Consider the following 20,923-nt stretch of genomic DNA (forward strand, 5'->3'; position numbering starts at 1 on the left):
TTTGTTAGATAATAAGTGAACTGAAACCCAATAGTTAGATTTACTTCTTCTGAAACTTTGGCGCATTGTTTCAGGTGAGGTTGCTATGGTTATGGTTGGTTGCTATGATATGGAATATCCCCTAAAGTAGCTGACAGCTGCTTACCCGATGGACTAATAACAAATGAAATGTTCCTCCAAGCATTATTTTTCATATTGACGTTGCTGTTGTCCAGGGATGTCAGCTGCTGCTGTCGATAGCATAGTGTAAACACACGACGCTCCCACTATTTGCAACTGCTCATTGAAAAGAGCGATGGCCAATGGGGAAACTCCAACTCTTGGCCGACTGGTGTCAGCACTTTTGCGGTGCAGCCATAAATATATTGATTTTATTTTTCTGAGAAGATGAGGTTTACCCATCAGTTCAACACAGTCTGTGTTCTTGAGCAACCTCTAGTGGACATTAAAGGAACACTTCCATATTTACTCCATTATTTATGACCAACTTCCTGAACAACTCCCTGACTGACTGATTGACCATGTGACCTTCTGTTTGACTTATCAAGCGATTGAACAGCTGACTGACTGAGTGACTCTCCTGATTATGTTTTAAAAGTAGTCTAAAAGCTTTAGTGTCTCAGTGGGAGCTGTGATAAATGTCCTCAGGTGGTGTCACTCGAGTCAGCGTCGGCTGAAGACTTCGAGTTTGAAACTGAAACAAACTGAAACAAGACCTCTGTAGCTACTGCTGCAGGCTCCCACGTAACTGTCTGTGGTCGCATTGCATTGTGGGTACTGTAGGCACCAGGTTTTGACAGAAGAAAAATGTGTGAAATAATATAATAGTTACATGATAAATAGGTGCAGTACTCTCTTGACAACTGCCCGGCTGGCTGAATGACTAAAGGATCGACTGACTAACCAGCTGAAGAACTGACTGACTGGTTTGTCTGACTGGTTTATCGAAGAGATATATAAAGTGTGACTCAGTGGCTAAAGATGACAGAAACTGAAGGCTGGAGAGTTTCTGAGGGCACGGCGCTCTCCAAACATTAATGTAGTTTTTATTATGTGTGTGTGCTCGTGACTGTAGCTGTGTGTGTGTTATTTGTAACAGGTGGAGGGAACAGAAGGTGGCACAGCGCCATGGCAACAGTCTCTCTTACCTCGCCCCCACACACATACTTCCATCATCCTTCTTCTGGATATAGTCCTTTCACTCGCTCATGTGAAAGGGGTTTCTGTCTCCTGCGTCATCATACATGACAACTTGTCAACAGCCTGGGCACCTGATTGGTCACATTGTTATTTTTGTCAATCTTGGTACAAACACAAAGGTAAGCAACAAGTTAATACTGTAGAAAAAGTAGACCATTAATCATGCAATTGGAACCCCTTTAACACTACACAGGTAGAAGTCATTTCACAGCAAGGAAATGGAGCATGCACACCATACTGAACAACACCTGCACAGGTGAGCCACATGCAAAGATAGTGTCTTTGGAATAGATTCCATCCAAATTTCAAAAAACTGCCTACAAAGCCATGCAGGGGCGCTACGCTACAGTACTCTTGCAGTTCTTCTATCTAAATATCCTCTTTGTCGCTACTAGCGCCCCCTGGCTGGATTAGATGAAAGTAGAGCGTTCGTTCACTTAACAGATGGTAAGTGGTTCGATCCCTGGCCTCGGCGGTCTACGTGTCATGTCTTTCTGAACACCACCTATTTCCAGTGCTGTGCTGCGGGCTCATCGGCATCTCACATTGTGGCCAACCTCTACATGGAAGAAGGAGCAGGAGGGACCAGGAACTCCTCCAGCGCTGAGCCACTGATTGAGATATGTGGGCAACACATGGGTCAAAACCATGACCCAAGAAGCGCCTGTGAACATGAGATGAGATAAATCATTTGTTAATCCCACAGTGGGGAAATTTGCAGTGTCAAAACAGCAAAGGGGATAGTGTGCATTAGCAAACGTTACTATGCTAAAATGGTGAAATTGTTAAACATACCTGCAGTAAATATCAGCATGCTAGCATTGTCATTCTGAGTACGTTAGCATGCTGGTATAATTTGTTGATCAAGTACAGCCTCACAGAGCTGCTAGAATGGCGGTAGACTCTTAGACTTGTTAATCTTCAACTGCAGTAATAGCACCAAAAATAAACGTTAATATTTAGATCAGAACAATACAATACAGTACAATTTATCCTCAGCTGCATATTACTGAGAGGATGTAATTAGCCACGTTAGCTGCTGCTATACAGAATATACTATGCATATGCATGCATGCATATGCAGATAACATAATTGAAAAATCAATTACAATTCTGTTTTTAAGGATTTGGGTCTGGAAGAAGCACTTTGCAAATGTATTTGATTCTTCTTCTTATTATTATTTGTTCTCATTGGTTAAATTACAACAAAAATTAAATGTTTAAAAAATTGAATCAAGCTCAAGTAATTATATGTGCAATCACACTCACTCAATCAGAATGTGTTTTTAAGAGCGTTTTCAATTAAACAAATACATTTTATTGTCTTTTGATTGTCCTCGGTTCAAAGGATGAAAACATAAAATTAAAAAATGTATTATGATTAAACAGTGGTGGAGCAGGAAGTAATAGTATGGAAGTAGAATCAATACTTAAAGCACTAGAAGTATTCTGAATACTCGTTCCACCACTGGAAAAACACAGGCAATGCAGCCAGTTTGAGTAATTGTACTTAGTTACACTCCACCACTGTGGCTGCATAGACCTGGATGTCACAGTGAGGTTCATTCCTCTGTGGAGTCGCTGATTATTGATGTGAGCTTTGTGTGAAAAAAAGCAACAATAAGAAAATGAAAAGGATGCAAACCCACAGCTTCTATTTATGCCTTCCTTTTATATAACCCTGTCCTGAATCTCCTCCCGTTTCCATGGCGACAGCATCACAGCGGCCGATGTGCAGGAATGTCACATGTGGGGCGGTAATGTGTGATTTCCTCTCTTCTCTCAGCCTCTCTGCAGCACTGCAGCCGGCCTGCGACGCAGCCAGACAACAAGAGGAACGGGAGACAGGAAGCACACAGGATCCGTCCAGCATGTCCCCATCTGCATGAGCACGAGATGATGTCTGAAACACGTGGCTGCCAAAACACAGCCGAAATGTGATCCACTGTCTTCAGTTCAGTCATCTTATTTCTTCACGACAGGCAGCTACTGTTCTTCCTCCTTCACTGTGCAAATGACATATTGTGCCATTTCATATAAACAGAAGATGAACCAAAACCCACACATGTCAACATAAACCGCTGCATCGTGTTAGCAAGTGAAGGACATGGAAATGTCTTCTTGTAGAATCTATAAAACATCTTCTTCTTCTCTTGCACCACCAATCAAACGCTCTGGGGTGGCCTATAAATGGTCTTCCTGTGTTGCTAACTCAGGGCAAAATTGTCCCCCTGCAGCAACAGATATTTCTGATTTATCCCTGCACTCATCCATGCATCCATCCATCCTCTCCTCCACCCCTGTGTCTCCCTCCGTCCCTCCCCGCATGAACCCTGCTGGTTGTATAATCTCTGGCGCTCTGTTGCCGCAGTGAAGGAAACCCCTCTCTCCTCTCCTGTCGACGTCGCTCTCCCGCCTGTCCTTTTATGGTATGGGGATACCCGCCGTCACAACCGGATGCAGCCCATACTTGGGCAGCTACGAAGCTCACGGCGGGGGGAATCCCTCGCGCCGGTGCCGACCAATAAGGCCGGGACGGGAGTTACCTAGGAGACGGAGAGTATAAAACGGGCAGCGAGCAAAGGGAGCCCAGCATCTTCAGCATCACCGAGCGGACTAACGGAACGCACGGAGAGCTCCGGTCACGGATTAATATCAGGATTTTTTTAACGCCGCGAGGGAATCCCCGACACCGAAACCAGTTCGACCAGCTGATACCGTCTGGTAAAGCGCAACCGCGGCTTTTGCACACTTTACCTGCCACCCGCAATGCTTCTGGAGCGCGAGGACAGCTTCATGTCGGAGTTCGAGGACGCGTGCAGTGCCTGGGTGGACAGTGTGGGCTCGAGCGCCAGCGACGCAGCTGACTCTGACGTGGGATCACCTTTCTGCCAAGGTGTGTGTGTGTTAATCGATAACAAATCAATAACAATGGGCCCAATTCCTTCAATATTTACTGTGTGAATTGTTCAGAGTGTGAAAATGTTGCGTAACTGCTAATGACCTGCAGAGCAGGTGTGACTGGTGCTCTGCGGCCGACCAGTACTGAGGATACAGAGTGCAGCTGTGTGCAGGCATCACATTGATATTTTACTGTGTAGGCAGCTCAGCGGCCCACTCAGCTTATTATGCAATGACAATAACGCCCCCTCCCTCCCTTCTCTCTCCTCAGTTTTCTCTCCGGGAACTGACGCCTCTGACTCAGACTTCTTCTCTGACTTCAGCGACTGCTCCTCGGACACGCTCTCGCCCTCACTCGGCTACACCGGCAGCTTCTTCGGCGAGCAGGAGCCGGCGCCGGCAGTTGCGGGCCTGAGCAGCACCGCGGACGCGATCCTCAACATGATTACAGAGATCGTCGGGATCTGCACCGAGATGGAGCAGCAGGGCGACACTGGCTCTCTCCGCGAATCCAGCCAACCCTCTGCAGCGCCCTCCCCAGCTGTAGCCTCCACCTCGCCCCCGCTCTTCGTTGCATCTCAATGCGTAGCTCCGAGCTCTGACCCGAGCATCCCTCCTCTGGCCGCGGCCCAGCAGCTGCCTCCCGCCTCGGTTTCACACCCGGTGGTGGTCAAGGACGAGTTCGGGACGTCCAGCTGCAGCAGCGGGTGTGGACAAGCTTCAATGAGCGGGAACGATGCTTTATACCCGGCCAGCGCCGACTCTCTCCTCCCGCTGTCGGCTCTGGAGCAACAGGTGGATGTGGCTGATTTCATCGACTCTCTGCTGAGTTCCGAGGCCGGTCAGGGCGAGCTGAAGCCCGTCTGTGAGGTGAAGCAGGAGCCGCTGGGTCTGGAGGACTGGCTGAAAAGCTTAGCGGCTGCACCGGTTACCGGGGGAGATTCCAGCAGCTACGTCACCAGCAGACCGGTAGTCAAGACGGAGCTCGTGCAAAGCAGCCCGCATTTCTCCACCTCCACCCCCGCCCTCCCCTCCACCCTGGACGCCCATCTCCTCTCCTCGCTCCTGCAGGGCGCGTTCCCGATAGTCAATATCAGCGGTGTGCACGCGACAGGAGCCCCCAAACTGTCACGCGGGGGCAGGAGAGCTCCCGCCAAGAACGGCCTTAAAGTGAAACCGTTCCCCTGCTCCGTGCAGGGGTGCGAGCGCCGCTTCTCGCGCTCGGACGAGCTGAACAGACACGTGCGCATTCACACGGGACAGAAGCCCTTTCAGTGCACCATCTGCGCGCGCAGCTTCAGCCGCAGCGACCACCTGACCACGCACACGCGCACGCACACGGGGGAAAAGCCCTTCTCGTGCGATGTGTGCGGGAAGCGCTTCGCGCGCAGCGACGAGAGGAAGAGGCACGGGCGCGTGCACGTCAAGCAGCAGCTGCGCGCACAGATGATGGCCGCCTACTCCCTGGCCCTGAACGCGCCTGGCGTCTGAGCGGCAGCGGCGCGTCATCTCGTTGAGTTAAAGCTTCAGGATTTGAACCGCCAACCGGAAAGCGTCAGAGAGACGTTTCCATGTGACGTCACACTGAAGGCGATTTTAGCTGAGGTCCAGGAAGAGGAAAAGGTGTTTAAAGGTGTTCAGAGGACTTTAAGTCCAGATTCTGGCTCCTCTCATGGCGCATGTGCACTGCTACAGTCCACTGCAGGAGGATTGTGGGAGAAAACTGAACTGATGAAGAGGATTCAGAGAGGAAGGTGGATTTAAAGACTGGCTTCCTGCAGGTGTTGAGTTCTGATCCTGGAGCAGCAGGTTTCCTCCTGATCACCACGGTGCTCTGAACTGTGAAAGGACAGTGTGAGCGTGTTTGCAGGCCGACGCGGATCTGACGCGGCGGCCGACGCGGCCGCGGTGCGGCGGCGCTCTGAAGGAGCGGTCTGTCTCACTGAGGCAAAGCTTTGCTGTAAAATATCGATTCTTTCTGCATGAGGACGTGAACAGTGAAGAAACTGTGAATGTTGACGTCAGAATGTCGTGACTCTGTTCCTGATTTGACTCAGATATTTTTATGTCAGACTGCTTTATATTTGACATCACTGAGGAGTTATATGTTTGTAATATATCTCTATATTTTTCTAGAGTGTTTGTCTACCTCTTCATGTCGCACTTTAGGAGACTGTATATATTTCTAGGGAAGATTTCTATGGTGGATATGTGTGCAATGATGTCACTTTTCTATGAAATGATTGTAAATCCTCTTCAGACACTGAATGAACTTTATTATCTAACTTTCATTCTGGTACTTCAGTGCAGGTTTGAGCACAGGTAGACATGCACTGGTGCATTGTGGGATACATGTCCCATCTGAACTAGAGTAGCACACATGGCTGTGCAGGTTAATGTTCCCTCGTTCTGCATGGAGACTGCTGCAGCTGTCAATAAACTAACAAACACCAGCAGGAGTCCAGTGTGCTTCCTCAGCCTCACCATCATCATCCTCATCTTCCTCCTCCTCCTCCTCATCATCCTCATCATCATCATCATCATTATCATTATCATCAGGACAAACATTTTCTATCTTCATCATCCTCATCATCATTCTCATCGTCCTTCCCCTCATCATTATCATCCTCATCATCATCCTTATCATCCTCCTCATCATCATCATCATCATCATCAGGACAAACATTTTCTATCTTCATCTTCATCATCCTCATCCTCACCATCATCATCATCCTCATCTTCCTCCTCCTCCTCATCATCATCATCCTCATCATCATCAGGACAAACATTTTCTATCTTCATCATCCTCATCATCATTCTCATTGTCCTTCCCCTCATCATTATCATCCTTATCATCATCCTTATCATCATCATCATCATCATCATCATCATCATCAGGACAAACATTTTCTATCTTCATCTTTATCATCATCATCATCATCATCTTCCTCCTCATCATCATCATAATCATCATCTTCCTCCTCCTTCACATCATCATCATCATCAGGACAAACATTTTCTATCTTCATCATCCTCATCATCATTCTCATCATCCTCATCGTCCTCCCCCTCATCATTATCATCCTCATCATCATCCTTATCATCCTCCTCCTCATCATCATCATCATCAGGACAAACATTTTCTATCTTCATCTTTATTATCATCATCATCATCCTCATCTACCTCCTCCTCATCATCATCATCAGGACAAAGATTTTCTATCTTCATCATCAGCATCTTCATCATGAGGAAAAACATTTTCTATCTTCATCATCAGCATCTTCATCGTGAGGACAAATATTTGCTATCTTCATCATCAGGACAAAGATATTCATCATCATTGTCAGGATAAACATTATCTATCTTCATCATCATCATCAGGACAAGCATCTTCTATCCTCATCTTCATCATCATCAGGACAAGCATTTTCTATCTTCATCATCATCATCAGGACAAACATCTTCATCTTCACTAATAGCGTTACATGGATTCTCATCTTATAATGGTCTTCATCATCGTGAGCATTGTCACCATCATCATCATCACTGTCACTGACATCTTCCCCTTTGTGAAGAGCATCATCTTCATTTTCATTCTCATGGCGAGGACATTGTCATGATGATCATCATCATCCTCACTGAGAACAGCAGCATCATCATAATCAGCACTAACATTTTCATCACCTTCATCGTCACCACAAACATCATCTTCGCAGTCACTGTGGTCGTCGTCACGGTTCCTGTAGCCGCTCTGTTCATTCATCAGGAGGCTGCTGTTCTGTCAGTTTAACAGCGTGTTCAGTTTTGTTGCGGTCAAGGTCGTGTTGCTATGGTAACAGCAGCCCAGAGACTCAAGTTTCATTTGTTTTCACCGTGGCGATGAACAAGCTGCTCTGAGTCATTTCAACAGGCAGATACATCACTGTGGTTTTCCTCCAAATCCACAGACCAACAACATGTCGCTCCGTTCTTCAGCACCGTCTCACTTCCTGTCTGTGGCTCCCAGCTCCGAGCCCATTGGTTCCCGCTGACGATGTGAATATTTAAAAACTCCTCACAAATATTTAGTTTCATGTTGAAAAGCTTCAGCAGTTTCCTCAAACAGCTGCTCACCGTAGTTTCCATCAGACAAACAGGAGGAGATACAGCATCCGGTGGGACTACTTTCAGCGGCGGATGAATCCACATGGTGCTGTGGGGAGTGTTTGTGGCAGCAGGGCGGTGTGTGTGTGTGTGTGTGTGTGTGTGTGTGTGTGTGTGTGTGTGTGTGTGTGTGTGTGTGTGTGTGTGTGTGTGTGTGTGTGTGTGTGTGTGTGTGTAGGTGTGTGGATAGCCACTACATGCCAAACCCTGACCCCAAACTCAACCGAAGTCCTCACCCTGAAATTTAAGGATTTACATTATGGGGACCTGCATTTTGAAGGTGAGTCCCCCACAATGTGTCTGAGTAAACAGATTTATGTTTTATGTAATACATGGCCACGCACACACGCACACACACACACACACGCACACACACGCACAGTTATTCCTATTCTCTACAGGCTCTTGGTGCCCTCCAGTGGTCATGATTCAGAACTACAAGTCTTCTACAGGTACATTTACTCAAGTGCTGTACACATTTGAGGTTGTTGTACTTCATCTGAGTATTTTTATTGTATGCAACTAAAAAAAATTACTTCTACTTCATCATGCCTTAGAGGTAAACATTGTACTTTTTACTCCACTATGTACCTTAACTACATCTCGGGGTCAAAGTTCATGACCTCCCCAACCCTTTACCTGCTGCAGGTGATGTACGATGCAGTATTTTGTCGCATACTTTTACTTGGAGTATTTTGTGTTAGTGGTACTTTTACTGAAGTAGGTGAGTAAATAAATACTTCCACTACTCTTAACAAGTAAATTAATTAAAGTGGGACTTAACCCACCTGCCCCTCCCCCCTCTGCTCCTCCATCACCTCCACATCAGGACTGACACGTCACGCGGCTTATACGTCAGCAACAGCAGCAGCACGCGGCGGCTGCACGCCAAGGGGAGGGGGCGCGCGGGGCGGCGGTTGGAGCACACACACGCACACACAGAGCCGCTGCTTCTGCACGAGGCCGTCACCGTACTGGATCGACGGGACCGAGCGACCCGAGCAGGTTTTAGGATGAGCTAACCGACCGACGCACCGACAGATCCGCGCGCTGTGCAGGTAACCGGCAGCGACACACTGACGGTGTTCTCTGGTTATTATGGTCTGTTTCATTCCTCTGAGCTACAACTAACACGCGTTTCATCAGTTCTGATTTTGCTCCCACAGACCGGTCGAGTCGTCCAGCTGAGCTCGGTCACCTGCAGCCCGACGCTCAGGTAGTTTCCGCCGGTTCACCTCTGTTGGGTTCACGTTTTTCACTGACTTGGATAATTATGTTTATGTATTTGTTTGAAATCACGGCACGTGGACAGGAGGCACCAAATATTTCTCTAATTGTCCAAAAATGTTTATTTGAAGAGTTTATTTGCAGAAACAGACGAATGAAGGAAAACACGCCCCAGACATTTCTTTCTTCCTGCTCATCCATCCGTGCTTAAAATTCCTCTACATGGGGTTGACCAGAGGACACACACACACACACACACACACACACAGAGTCAGTGGGGTGGAAGATGCATGCTTCACTTAGCGATTAGCCCCACAGAAACACACACACACACTTTATGTGAAATCCTGCAGGCTTGTGTGTTAATTCAAACAGGAGGACAGGCTTATGAAGTGTGACACACACACACACACACACACACACACACACACACACACTTAGCTGAAGCTGCTGGTTTAATCTGCAAATTTTCTCTTTAAATCTATATCTCCACAAAATCAATTATGTAGCACACACACACACACACACACACACACACACACACACACACACACACACACTGACCCAGTTCTCAGGTTTACTGATTCTTGAGGAGTGTGTGCATGTGTGTGTGTGTGCGTGCGTGCGTGTGTGTGTGCGTGTGTGTGTACACAGCAGTAGCGCTGCTCCAGTCGCTCTCTCCTCTTCGTCTTTCAGTGTTGTTGTTCTCTGAGCTGCTCCTCTTCCATCTTCCAGGTCTGCAGCTGCCTAGTGAAGCATGTCTTCGTCTTCCTCGGAGCTGCCCTACTTTTGTCCTCGCTGTGGCGACGAGTTCCGTTTCTCGTCTGTACCTGAGCTCCGGTCTCACCTGGTCAGCCGGCACACCTACGAGACCCTGCTGGTCCTGTCGCAGGTAATTCATACGACGCTAATTCATTACCGAATTATTTTCTCGATCAATCGATTCGTTGTTCGGTTGACGCTGCTGCAGAATTTTGCCATTTTAAAAGGCCCGGAGTAACGTAATCTTACATTTCAGGCTCGGGTTAGAAGCTCCAGGCCTGGTGCTCTCCTCCCACTGCCCAGCCAAGCTGTGTCCCAAAGACAGAGCTCTCCTCTGGACAAGGATGCCCACAGCCTCCCCCTGCCACTGGCCTGCCTGGACCTGGCCTCCTCGTCTTCCTCCGTCCAGCTGCTCAGGGAAATGTTCGGCCCTTCAGATCGCGCTCTCCCCTCTTCCGCAGGACCTCCAGAGGACCCCTTCACTGCTCTGGCCTTCCCCAGCTGTCTGGAGCCTTTTCCAGGTGGGAAACTTGGTGAGGTAGGGGTCCAGCTGGGGCTGGATTTGGGGCTGTCAGTGGGGATCGGTCTGGAGGAGAGACTCGGGCTGGGCCTGGATCGTAAAATCGCCCGGACGTTTGCAGAGGTGGAGGAGAGGGTGAACCGCCGCATGGGCCGACTGAAGGTGGAGCTACAGAGGAGGGAGGCGGAGCTGGAGCTGGAGAGGCAGGACGGGGAGCGACTGAAGAGCGAGAAACAGGAAGTGGAGGAGAGGGCGGCGTACCTGTCCAGACAGGTGGGTGGAGTGCTGGAGCTGGAGTAACATTGATTGATAAAGAAATGGATACTTTAAGGAAAACATTAGTTTCACCTGTGTGTAAACATGACTGACGTTTCTGAAGAGACGACAGATTTAAACACTGAATGATTCGCTCGTGGATGTTTTCTATCTGTCAGGTCTCTGTCGCCATGGAGATGACGGAGCGATTAAAGAAAGATCTGGAAGGAAAAGAGAAAGAGCTGAGTGAACGACAACAGTCAGTATCCCCGAGGTTTCTCTCCGTTTGTCTCTGTGTCCCTCTGAATCTGCACTGTTTCACTTGTAGAGACACAAGCATGATGCACAGATGTTAAGACTCAGTGTAGCCTCCTGAGGACTCCATGAAAACCCCACACTGCTCCAGTAGAGGTGAGCCTGTCACAGACAGACCCGAAGTAAACTGAGAGCTGTTCTGGAACCGTCTGGACTACCTGCAGGTTCTGGTCTCGTCTGAAAGGCGTCAGGCCGAATGTTGATCTCCAGCAGTCAGACTCACTGTAAGTGCTGCTGGCGTGGAAGACACAGTGGGACCACAGCATGAGGCCTTACACTGGTCCCAGTTCAATAAAAGCTGCTAACATTACCACAGACATTGAATATTTTCATGTTTTCTCTTATGGTCTATTCAGGCATTTACTATATATTTATCTGCATCAATATTTATATATTCATAATTAAGTTTCTCCATCTATACGCATGTTTATACCTATATTTTAACAATGTTTCTTTATATCGAGGTCATTTGCCTAATATCCCAATTATTGCTGAAATCCTAGATTTGAGTAAATAGCTGTAAATCACTCACTAAGCTGTTCAGAACTTCATTAGCTATTCAAAGCGTCAGTCATCTTCAACCTTGGCAGCGATTGGCTCGCTGTCGCTTTTAATGGCGACGAAACGTAAACAAATGAAGGCAAAAAGGAGAAAAAAGAAAAAACCGGGCTGAGGTTGTAGCCCACAGCTGAACCCACCGAATCCATGGCAACAGTCTACTTCCTGTTTTTATTCCTCAAAGCGTTATAGGAACCGTAGTTCTAAAATATCAAGCTAGATTACCCACCCCCCCCCAGACAGAGAGACAGACAGACAGACTCGGTTGAGGTTTGCTGTGGTGATAAACACAAGATGACAGTGAGCCACAGCAGCCCTCAGGGTGTGTCTCTCTGTCTCTCTGTCTGTCTGTCTGACTGTCTCTCCGTCTGTCTGTCTGTCTGTCCGTCTGACTGTCTCTCTGTCTCTCCGTCTGTCTGTCTGTCTGTTTGTCCGTCTGTCTGTCTGTCTCTCTGACTGTCTCTCTGTCTCTCTGTCTCTCCGTCTGTCTGTCTCTCTGTCTGTCTGTCTGTTTGTCCGTCTGTCTGTCTGTCTCTCTGTCTGTCTCTCTGTCTGTCTCTCTGCCTCTCTGTCTGTCTGTCTGTCTGTCTGTCTCTCTGACTGTCTCTCTGTCTGTCTGTCTCTCTGACTGTCTCTCTGTCTGTCTGTCTGTCTGTCTCTCTGACTGTCCGTCTGTCTGTCTGTCTGTCTCTCTGACTGTCTGTCTGTCTGTCTGTCTCTCTGTCTGTCTCTCTGTCTGTCTGTCTGTCTGTCTCTCTGCCTCTCTGTCTGTCTGTCTGTCTGTCTCTCTGTTTGTCTCTCTCTGTCTTTCTCTCTGTCTCTCTGACTGTCTCTCTGTCTGTCTGTCTGTTTGTCCGTCTGTCTGTCTGTCTCTCTGACTGTCTCTCTGACTGTCTCTCTGTCTGTCTGTCTCTCTGACTGTCTCTCTGTCTGTCTGTCTGTCTGTCTGTCTCTCTGTTTGTCTCTCTGACTGTCTCTCTGACTGTCTCTCTGTTTGTCTCTCTCTGTCTTTCTCTCTGTCTCTCTGACTGCCTCTCTGACTGTCTCTCTGTCTCTCTGACTGTCTGTCTGTCTCTCTCTCTCTGTCTGTCTCTCTGTGTCTCTCTGTTTGTCTCTCTCTCTGTCTGTCTCTCTGACTGTCTCTCTGTCTGTCTCTCTGTCTCTCTGTCTGTCTCTCTGTCTGTCTGTCTGTCTCTCTGCCTCTCTGACTGTCTGTCTGTCTGTCTCTCTGTTTGTCTCTCTCTGTCTTTCTCTCTGTCTCTCTGACTGTCTGTCTGTCTCTCTGTCTCTCTCTCTCTGTCTGTCTCTCTGTGTCTCTCTCTGTCTCTCTGTTTGTCTGTCTCTCTGTCTGTCCTCACGGTGCTGTCGTGTGTTTTTCAGGCAGATGGTGGACATTGAGTGTTTTCTGAGGGACACAGCAGAGAAGGAGGCAGAGGCCAAATCCAGACTGCAGGTGATTTCTGGGGAACCTTACTGACTTTTCTCATTTCTGAAACTCAAACAGGATGTTTTTGTAACGTGTTGTGTGAACGAGTCCGTCAATGATGAGATTAGCCTAACTTAGCTTATTTTATGACTTTTATATCCGTAGCTAACTGTTCAGTTTTCTCTATCACTGCTCTTGTTCTTTTTATTTTTATCATACAGTTTAGTTACGTATCAAACCAAAATGCCTTTCTTAACGATAACACGACTTAGCTTAAGTAATTGTTGAGTTTATGTTTATGATTTTCTTTTTTCAGGAAGCTGTTTAGTGACCAAAACGTGTTGGTTCACGTTAGCTGCAGGTCTGGGCTGTGCTTCAGTCGATGAAGACGTCTTCGTGGAATAATCACGTAGCTCACGTGTTTGATTTCAGGTGTTCATCGAGACGTTGTTGGAACGAGCCGATCGCGCAGAACGACAGCTGCTGCTGCTCAACTCACGCGCACACCGTAACCATGCCGACGCGTACGCCGACCCGTACGCGCTCACGGGGGAATACGCACCCGTACCTGGCCGAGGAGGACGCAGTCTGGATGGCAGCGCTGATGACATCGTCGCAGACAAAGCGCTGGGAACCATCGGCAACCGGGTGAGAAAACCTGAGAGGTTATTTAGAAAGGTCACTTCGAGGTCGTCCCCTGTAAGCCGTCAGCCTGGTCCTTCTCAGTGTCCACGGCTACGGCAGCCCTCCTTTAGCACTCGGCTCCACTCAGGTGACGTAGCGCAGGTGTTCTGCGTTTGAGACTACCCCTGCTGCGCTGCGCTGTCCTCGCCGCGGCTCGAGTCCTCCTCGCCAGCCTGGGGAATGGATGCACCACCTCTGCCCAAACCAGGCCGCTCAGTCACACGCAGGCGTCGGTTCACGCCTGCTGTTACACCTGTTTGCACAGCCGTAGGCTGATTCACGGTGGAAACGTGAATCAGTAATGTCGCGTAGATTTCCAGTTTCTTTTGAAATTCACACAATTATTTCAACACATGCGAAGCCACTGGTGGTGGCTGGTGTCTGAGCAGCATTAACTCTGCCCCCCCCCCTTCTTTCCATTTTCATGCTCTTGTGTCAGTTCTTCCGGCTGCTCTAAAACCTCCTTTTCCTCCTCTGTTCTTCTTCATCCTCCTCTCCCTCCTCCAGAGGAGTTACAGTGTTTCAGGCTCCTACAGACTGGGCGAGCAGCTGTACAGCCACCATCACTGCAGGTACCTGAACGCCTCATGAAATACACCTCAGCTCTCCTGTGCAGACAGATGGGGGCCTTGATAGAGTCCCACTACCCCCCAGAGCTCAAAATGATGATTTTATTGCACATTTTGCATCATTAAAGTAGTTTTTCCCATAATTTTACACTATTTCATGAGGGAGATGAATTCAGGGTCACAGGTTTTAGAGTTCAAACAGAATCCTGAATGTCTTTCTGCCCTGTCCTCTCCCAGCGGTCTGAGCGGTCATATGCGGACCTTGTCTCTGGGTTCAGGGGGGTGGGACGGCGAGGGGGCGATGGTCCATCTCCACCCTCATCACTACGCTCCATCGTGGACTGGACGAGGGAGAGGAGGAGGAGGCGGGAGGAGAGAGAGACTGTGGTACGTAAGGAATGCTTTCATATCTGCAGTGATCCTCTAGCGCCACCATCAGGCCGACATTTTATTGCATAGATTACTTTGGTTTATGGCTTGATACCTGCAACAGTGATCACATTCCCACCAGCCTCAGCTGTTCACTGCTGATTGGCTCCTGTTAGCAAGCTAACATGCTAAACTAAAAATGATGAGCATCGTAGCATTGTCATTGTTAGCATGCTAGCTTGCTGGAGACGCTTCGTCTTGTACCTCCTCAGATGGCTTCAAGGATTTTCAGAGAGTTCGATATGTTGCAAGAAAAAGAAGCCAAATTTAGAAATGAAGCAGAAATGTCTGTTTTTTCTTTTTTTGTGTTTCCTTGCATTTATCCTGGGTTTCAGAATCACTGTATAAAAGGGCTTCAGCTCAGATTTATCAGTCAAACCCTGCTGCCTACATTACCCACAATGCACTGTTGGAGATTGTGGCAGGTAGAAAATGTAATGGAATGCTATAAAATGTTTTAGCATCTTTTTGTTTCTCCAGTTTTACGTCATTGTCTTGTCTGGTCTTCTCCTCTTCCTCTTCTCCTCCTGGGCTTCCAGGGTTGGCGAGGGAGGATGTAGGAGAACATGGAGCCAAAGAAACCGTCGTCACCATAGCACTGAGGAGGAGGAGGAGGAGGATGAAGAAGAGGAGGAGGGATTCTGGAGCAGCGCAGAGATGAGGAGACTCGTCTTCGCCAGGTCACACACATTTGTTTCAGGTAAACCGAATCTCTTTCATGCCTTTTTTTCCTTTTCTCGCTGGTTGGCTTGTGAACACAGGAAGTACTGCCATGGCTGCTTCACAGTAAAAGCCAGGATTCTCTTCTTGAGAATTCTAATCACTTTTTTTTTATCGCACCTTCATACAAGAAATGCAGCTCAGAGTGCTTTAACACGCAGCTTCACATAAAACACCCACGAAGAGAAGAAGACTCACATGGTAACACAAGGTGAAGATGAAAATAGAATAAAGAGAATGCATAGGATGGGAAATAAAGTTGAAATAGAGCAAACATGGAAGTGCAGCAGTGAATAAAGGTGAGCTGAAAGCTTTCAGGCCTGTATCGTCAGAGTCAGAGTTCGTTACAGGCGGAAGCGAAGGGATCGGTTTCCTTTTGAAAACTTTCTGCTTCCTGTAACCTGCAGGTCGTTTGTTCCACAGCTTTCTGGAAACCTAATAAACCAGCAGCAGTGGAGGTTTTGTACAGTCCTGAATGATACAGGAGGCCAGTGCAGGGCAGCTGAAACTGGACTAATGTGGTCTCTGCTCCTGGTTCTGGTTCATGGTCGAGCTGCAGGGTTTCGAGTGAGCTGTAGTCTGTTTCCTTTTTTTCTTCTTTCCTCTTTTCCTTTTCCTCCCTGCAGCAGCCCCCTCCTCCCTACAGTCCACCCCGTGCCGTCGCCATGGCAACAGGCGACTGGGGGCGGACACCTTGAGGTTGAGGGCGGGGCTTTTCTGCGTGTTTCCATATTTGGATGTGCACTCCTTGCTGCGTGCGGCCGAGGTTTGCTCTGACTGGCGGTTTGTTGCCAGGCACCCGGCGGTTTGGACCCGCCTCCGGCTGGAGAACGCCCGGGTATCGGCCGAGGTAGTGGACCCTTCGTCATCTTCGTCACGAATGTCGTCATCATCATCATTAAACTGTTCCTGATTTCATCATCGTTGTCTGTTTCCACTGTTCAAATCATCAGCAAAATGTTCATCTTCAGTATCTTCAGTATATCGTCTTTATTGAAAGATGAGGTTGGCGTTAGGATAGATCTTCGCCATCATCATCGGTCGATTGAGTGTTTGTTCCTCTGTGGGGAAAGTCTGACAGTCTGGACCACTTGTGAACTTTTGTTTGAACCTCAGAGAAATTTAACGTATGAGGAGAAAACTGGTGAATGAACAAATTCTCTTAAATCCCCCGAAACATGAACCTGCCAGACGGTTTGTAATCATCTGTTCTGTGTTTCCATGGAAACTCTTAAAAAATACTTGCAGGTGATTGGATAAACCATCTGTCCATTACCGTCCGTCATGGGCTACCTTCAACCAATCAGATCAACAAAACACCTGCTGTAGCAGGAGGGCGTGGCCAGCTGAGAGTGAAAAAGCCTTCAGTGCGTTCTTTGCTCTTCTTACAAAGAAGAAATAATCTCCAGCTCTGATGTTTCTCACCATCGTCACACCTAAACCTACGGAGCCCCGGAGATGACATGGTAAAAAAATAATTAAAACGTGCGCACGAGATACTAATCCGTTCCCTCAAGATAGTAACTCGTTCCCACAAAATAATAATTTGTAGCCATGAAACAGGTATAATGTGCACACAGACAGCTCCAGCGCACCTTCTGTGGGGTCTAAGGAAGAGGAATTAGAGGGGCTAAAGCGACCCGACGGACAGGGACAGTCTGATTTTTTTTTTTACCATGTCATCTCCGGGGCTCCGTATAAAACAGACTTGCACCTGCACCATGCACCTGCATCACGCACCTGCATCAAGCACCTGCACCATGCACCTGCACCACGCACCTGCACCACGCACCTGCAGCACGCACCTGCAGCACGCACCTGCATCACGCACCTGCATCACGCACCTGCACCAAGCACCTGCACCAAGCACCTGCAGCACACACCTGCCAGGGGTTCTCCACAGGACTCTGAATTTCCTAAAACAAACAGGAGGAAAATGTGCATTTGTGGGGACTATTTTCAGTGGCGGATTAATGTACAATGTTTGGTGTGTGTGTGTGTGTGTGTGTGTGTGTGTGTGTGCGTGTGTGTGCGTGTGTGTGCGTGTGTGTGCGTGTGTGTGCGTGTGTGTGCGTGTGTGTGTGTGTGTGTGTGTGTGTGTGTGTGTGTGTATAGTTCCTGACCACTCTGTCTCAGTGGTGTACTCAGACTCAGTCTGTGGTTCTGGACAACCTGAAGCCTCGAAGCCGACGAGCTGACGAGACGCGAGAGGATTACCACAAGAGCACTCGGTAACACTCGTGAGGACCTAAAGCTCTCCCTAGCCCCCCTGTCCAAAACCTGGTCCTAACCTGAACCCTAAAACCAAGTCTGAACCTTCACACAGCCCTGTGAAGTAGAGACCTGCCAACACACACACACACACACACACACAAACACACACACACAGCTCTCACACACACACACACACACACACACACACACACACACAGCTGTGAGGGATTAATGTGCAGCAGCGTGGCACACTGGGAAGAATTTTAAATCTTTTCTTATCTTTTTTTAACTGGAAAAAGGGCACATTGCCATGGTAACAGCATCTAATTTCAGTCCAGCTGTCGTCTGATTGGTCAGAAGAGAACAGACAACAGGACGAGTGAAGAACATGAATGAAACTGAAAGCACAAGCAACAGAACGGGGAGGTGTGATGACAGAATAGAAGTGCATTGTGGGTACTGTGGTTGACCTGTGTGTGTGTTTTTGGTCTCAGGGGCAGCGTGGAGCCAGGGGTGGAGGCCCTGCTGCGTTCAGCAGGGGGCAGTCTGCTCCACCTGTCTGTCTCTCAGTGTCCTCACATCCTCACAGACAGGACGCTGTGGCTGGCCAGCTGCTACTGCAGGAACCTGCAGACGCTCACATACAGGTGACTCTGTTTACCTGCCTGTTCACCTGGCTGTCTGCGTACCTGTTGATCTGTCTGACTGGTCACTTGACCGTTTACCTGTCTGTGTCTGCAGGAGTTCATCAGACCCTCCTGGTCAGGAGGTTCTGTGGGCCCTGGGTGCAGGCTGTAGGAACATCAGCAGCCTTCAGGTGGCGCCAACTCACCCCTGGTCAGTACACACAAACACACGCCTCCTCACCACCTCTGTGATCACTGATCTGTGATGATGTTTGTCTTTTTTCTGATCCCTGGAATCACCACTCCGGTAGCGTTTACTACAAAGTGCGTCTTCACGTGAAAACAGCGTTTTTAAAGTCACGTGTCGGAATTTAGACGTCGTCTCGGTGACCAGGAAAAATACAAGCTGTGCTCGAATGTTAGAAATGCTGCCTTTTGTTGACACTTTCAAAGATGAAAGAATTAAAAACAAAGACTAAAACTTTATTCCTTCATGTACAGAATACACAGCCAGTTGCCACTTTATTAGGTCTGGTAATTAATCTTACCTCCAGGCTAGCTGTACCTAATAAACTGGCAACTGAGTGTACATGAAGATAGACAAAATACTAGAAACACCCCTCCTCCACCACTCCTTCAGTTTAACACATGAATTAATGACTGTTCCTCCATTTCTGCTTTCTCATCTCAACAACCCACAGCCAACAACCCGCTCGTTTTGGAAACCGTTGCCTGCAGACGATTGGTCGATGCTGGCCACACCTCTGCTCGCTCAGTGTGGGTGGGGCCGGCTGTGGGACCCTGGGATTGGTTGCTTTGGGTGAGTCACAGCTAAAAAACAGGTTCTTTATTGTTTTTATCCAGTGTTTTGGACATTTTGGTGCAATTATTAACTACGTCATGACTGGAAGTGTCGAGCGAGTGAGATCTGATGATTTCAGATTTCATTCTGTTGAGTGACAGCGACTTTGTTCTAAATATGATATGTAGTATTTTTAAAAGGATAAAAAAAAGTTCATCATAAGGAAAAGTTCCATGAGAGACTTTCTCTTTGTGCACATATTCAAAATATCTTTAATCTGCTAATAACACAATGTGAAATTAGCTGAATATTGTGTGTCTGTGTGTGTTTTTGTGTCTGTGTGTGTGTGTGTGTGTGTGTGTGTGCGTGCGTGCGTGCAGTGCGTAGCTGTGCTGACCTGCAGGTGCTGGAGTTAGAGCGTATTACCGACCTCGGCCTGCAGGTGGTGACAGAGCTGTGCGAAGCGGGACTGAAGAGTCTGGAAACACTGATCCTGACACACACACCTGTCAGCGGCCAGGCCATCCTGCACTTCCACAGTGAGACACACTAACTGTCCTGAACACACACATACCAAAATTATTATTATCACATGATGGAAGTGATTCATAAAGCGTCCTGTGTGTCGCTGCAGGTATGTGTGATAACATCAGATCTATAGAGGTCCAGGTCTCTGTGTCAGATTACTTCGAGGAACCGGACTCTCAGGAAGCTCAACATCTGTTTGGAGAAATCCTCACCACACTAAAGGTGAGTGTGTGAGTTCAATCCTGGTCTCTCATTGGCTGGCAGGTGTCTCATAAACCAGATAAGAGGACACTTTAATCATAGTTCAGGTAAACAGTTTCACTACTAAATCAAGGTAAATTAAACTGCAGGTAACCATAGCAACAGTGCTGATGCTTAACACCCAGTTTGCAGTTAACTGACTGGTGAAACTAACCCGACCCCTGCAAACAGACAGTCATTCAGCAGCGGCTACACACCCACATTAGCCTCATGCTAACACCTTAAATGGTGGAATGAGCCACCAAACAAACATTCACCGTGGAAAAGTGCACCCTTGACGTCCACGTGCAACTAGCTCGTTAGCAGCTGCAGCAGATTGCACACACGTAGCTGCTGCACAAGCTTGACGACGGCCTCTCATTGGTGTAACACTGCTGTCAATCAAACACAGACAGGAAAAGGTGCTACAGAGCCCATATCACATTATGTCTGTTATTATTAACGCAGTTACTAAGTGTGTGTGTGTGTGTGTGTGTGTGTGTGTGTGTGTGTGTGTGTGTGTGTGTGTTCTCAGGTTCTTCAGAAGCATCCTGGACTGTGTGACATCTTGCATGTTAAAGCCGAAGGATTTTGCTAACCACACACTCACAAACACACACACACACACACTTACACTCTTTTACACACACACACACTTTAGGCTTCATATTTGTTTTTTTTTCACTATTTCACAGTGAGCCCTCAAGGAGGTTCATGGTTTAGTTGCACATAAAATATTTGTTTGTACTTCATATATGTGAGGACCTTCATCAACATGATGCACTTCATGGCTCACAACCCAA

General features: G+C 47.9%; 2 protein-coding genes across 2 annotated transcripts; both read left to right on the plus strand.

The window, feature by feature from the left end:
* The first annotated feature begins 3,969 nt into the window (after positions 1 to 3,969).
* On the plus strand, positions 3,970 to 5,592 carry LOC121626337 (early growth response protein 1-like). The gene is made up of 2 exons (XM_041964794.1): positions 3,970 to 4,096; positions 4,373 to 5,592. The coding sequence occupies exons 1-2, from the start codon at positions 3,970 to 3,972 to the stop codon at positions 5,590 to 5,592; spliced, it is 1,347 nt and encodes a 448-aa protein (XP_041820728.1).
* A 4,637-nt stretch (positions 5,593 to 10,229) lies between these two features.
* On the plus strand, positions 10,230 to 20,730 carry LOC121627005 (F-box only protein 41-like). The gene is made up of 16 exons (XM_041965764.1): positions 10,230 to 10,364; positions 10,491 to 11,027; positions 11,189 to 11,268; positions 13,263 to 13,335; positions 13,741 to 13,956; positions 14,500 to 14,564; positions 14,799 to 14,948; positions 15,530 to 15,690; positions 16,337 to 16,560; positions 17,826 to 17,941; positions 18,419 to 18,571; positions 18,666 to 18,761; positions 19,252 to 19,370; positions 19,733 to 19,891; positions 19,987 to 20,102; positions 20,656 to 20,730. The coding sequence occupies exons 1-16, from the start codon at positions 10,230 to 10,232 to the stop codon at positions 20,716 to 20,718; spliced, it is 2,463 nt and encodes an 820-aa protein (XP_041821698.1). The 3' UTR covers positions 20,719 to 20,730.
* The last annotated feature ends 193 nt before the right edge of the window (positions 20,731 to 20,923 follow it).

This window comes from Chelmon rostratus, chromosome 23 (assembly GCF_017976325.1).
Source record: "Chelmon rostratus isolate fCheRos1 chromosome 23, fCheRos1.pri, whole genome shotgun sequence".
Classification (NCBI taxonomy): domain Eukaryota; kingdom Metazoa; phylum Chordata; class Actinopteri; order Chaetodontiformes; family Chaetodontidae; genus Chelmon; species Chelmon rostratus.

Bases quoted from the DNA above. Each gene is read 5' to 3' on its own strand.
- LOC121626337 (XM_041964794.1), top strand. From the start codon at position 3,970: ATGCTTCTGGAGCGCGAGGACAGCTTCATGTCGGAGTTCGAGGACGCG. The intron at 4,097-4,372 runs GTGTGTGTGTGT...CTCTCTCCTCAG, and splicing joins GGGATCACCTTTCTGCCAAG to TTTTCTCTCCGGGAACTGAC.
- LOC121627005 (XM_041965764.1), top strand. From the start codon at position 10,230: ATGTCTTCGTCTTCCTCGGAGCTGCCCTACTTTTGTCCTCGCTGTGGC. The intron at 13,336-13,740 runs GTGATTTCTGGG...GTTTGATTTCAG, and splicing joins AGGCCAAATCCAGACTGCAG to GTGTTCATCGAGACGTTGTT. The intron at 15,691-16,336 runs GTAAACCGAATC...TCCTCCCTGCAG, and splicing joins GTCACACACATTTGTTTCAG to CAGCCCCCTCCTCCCTACAG.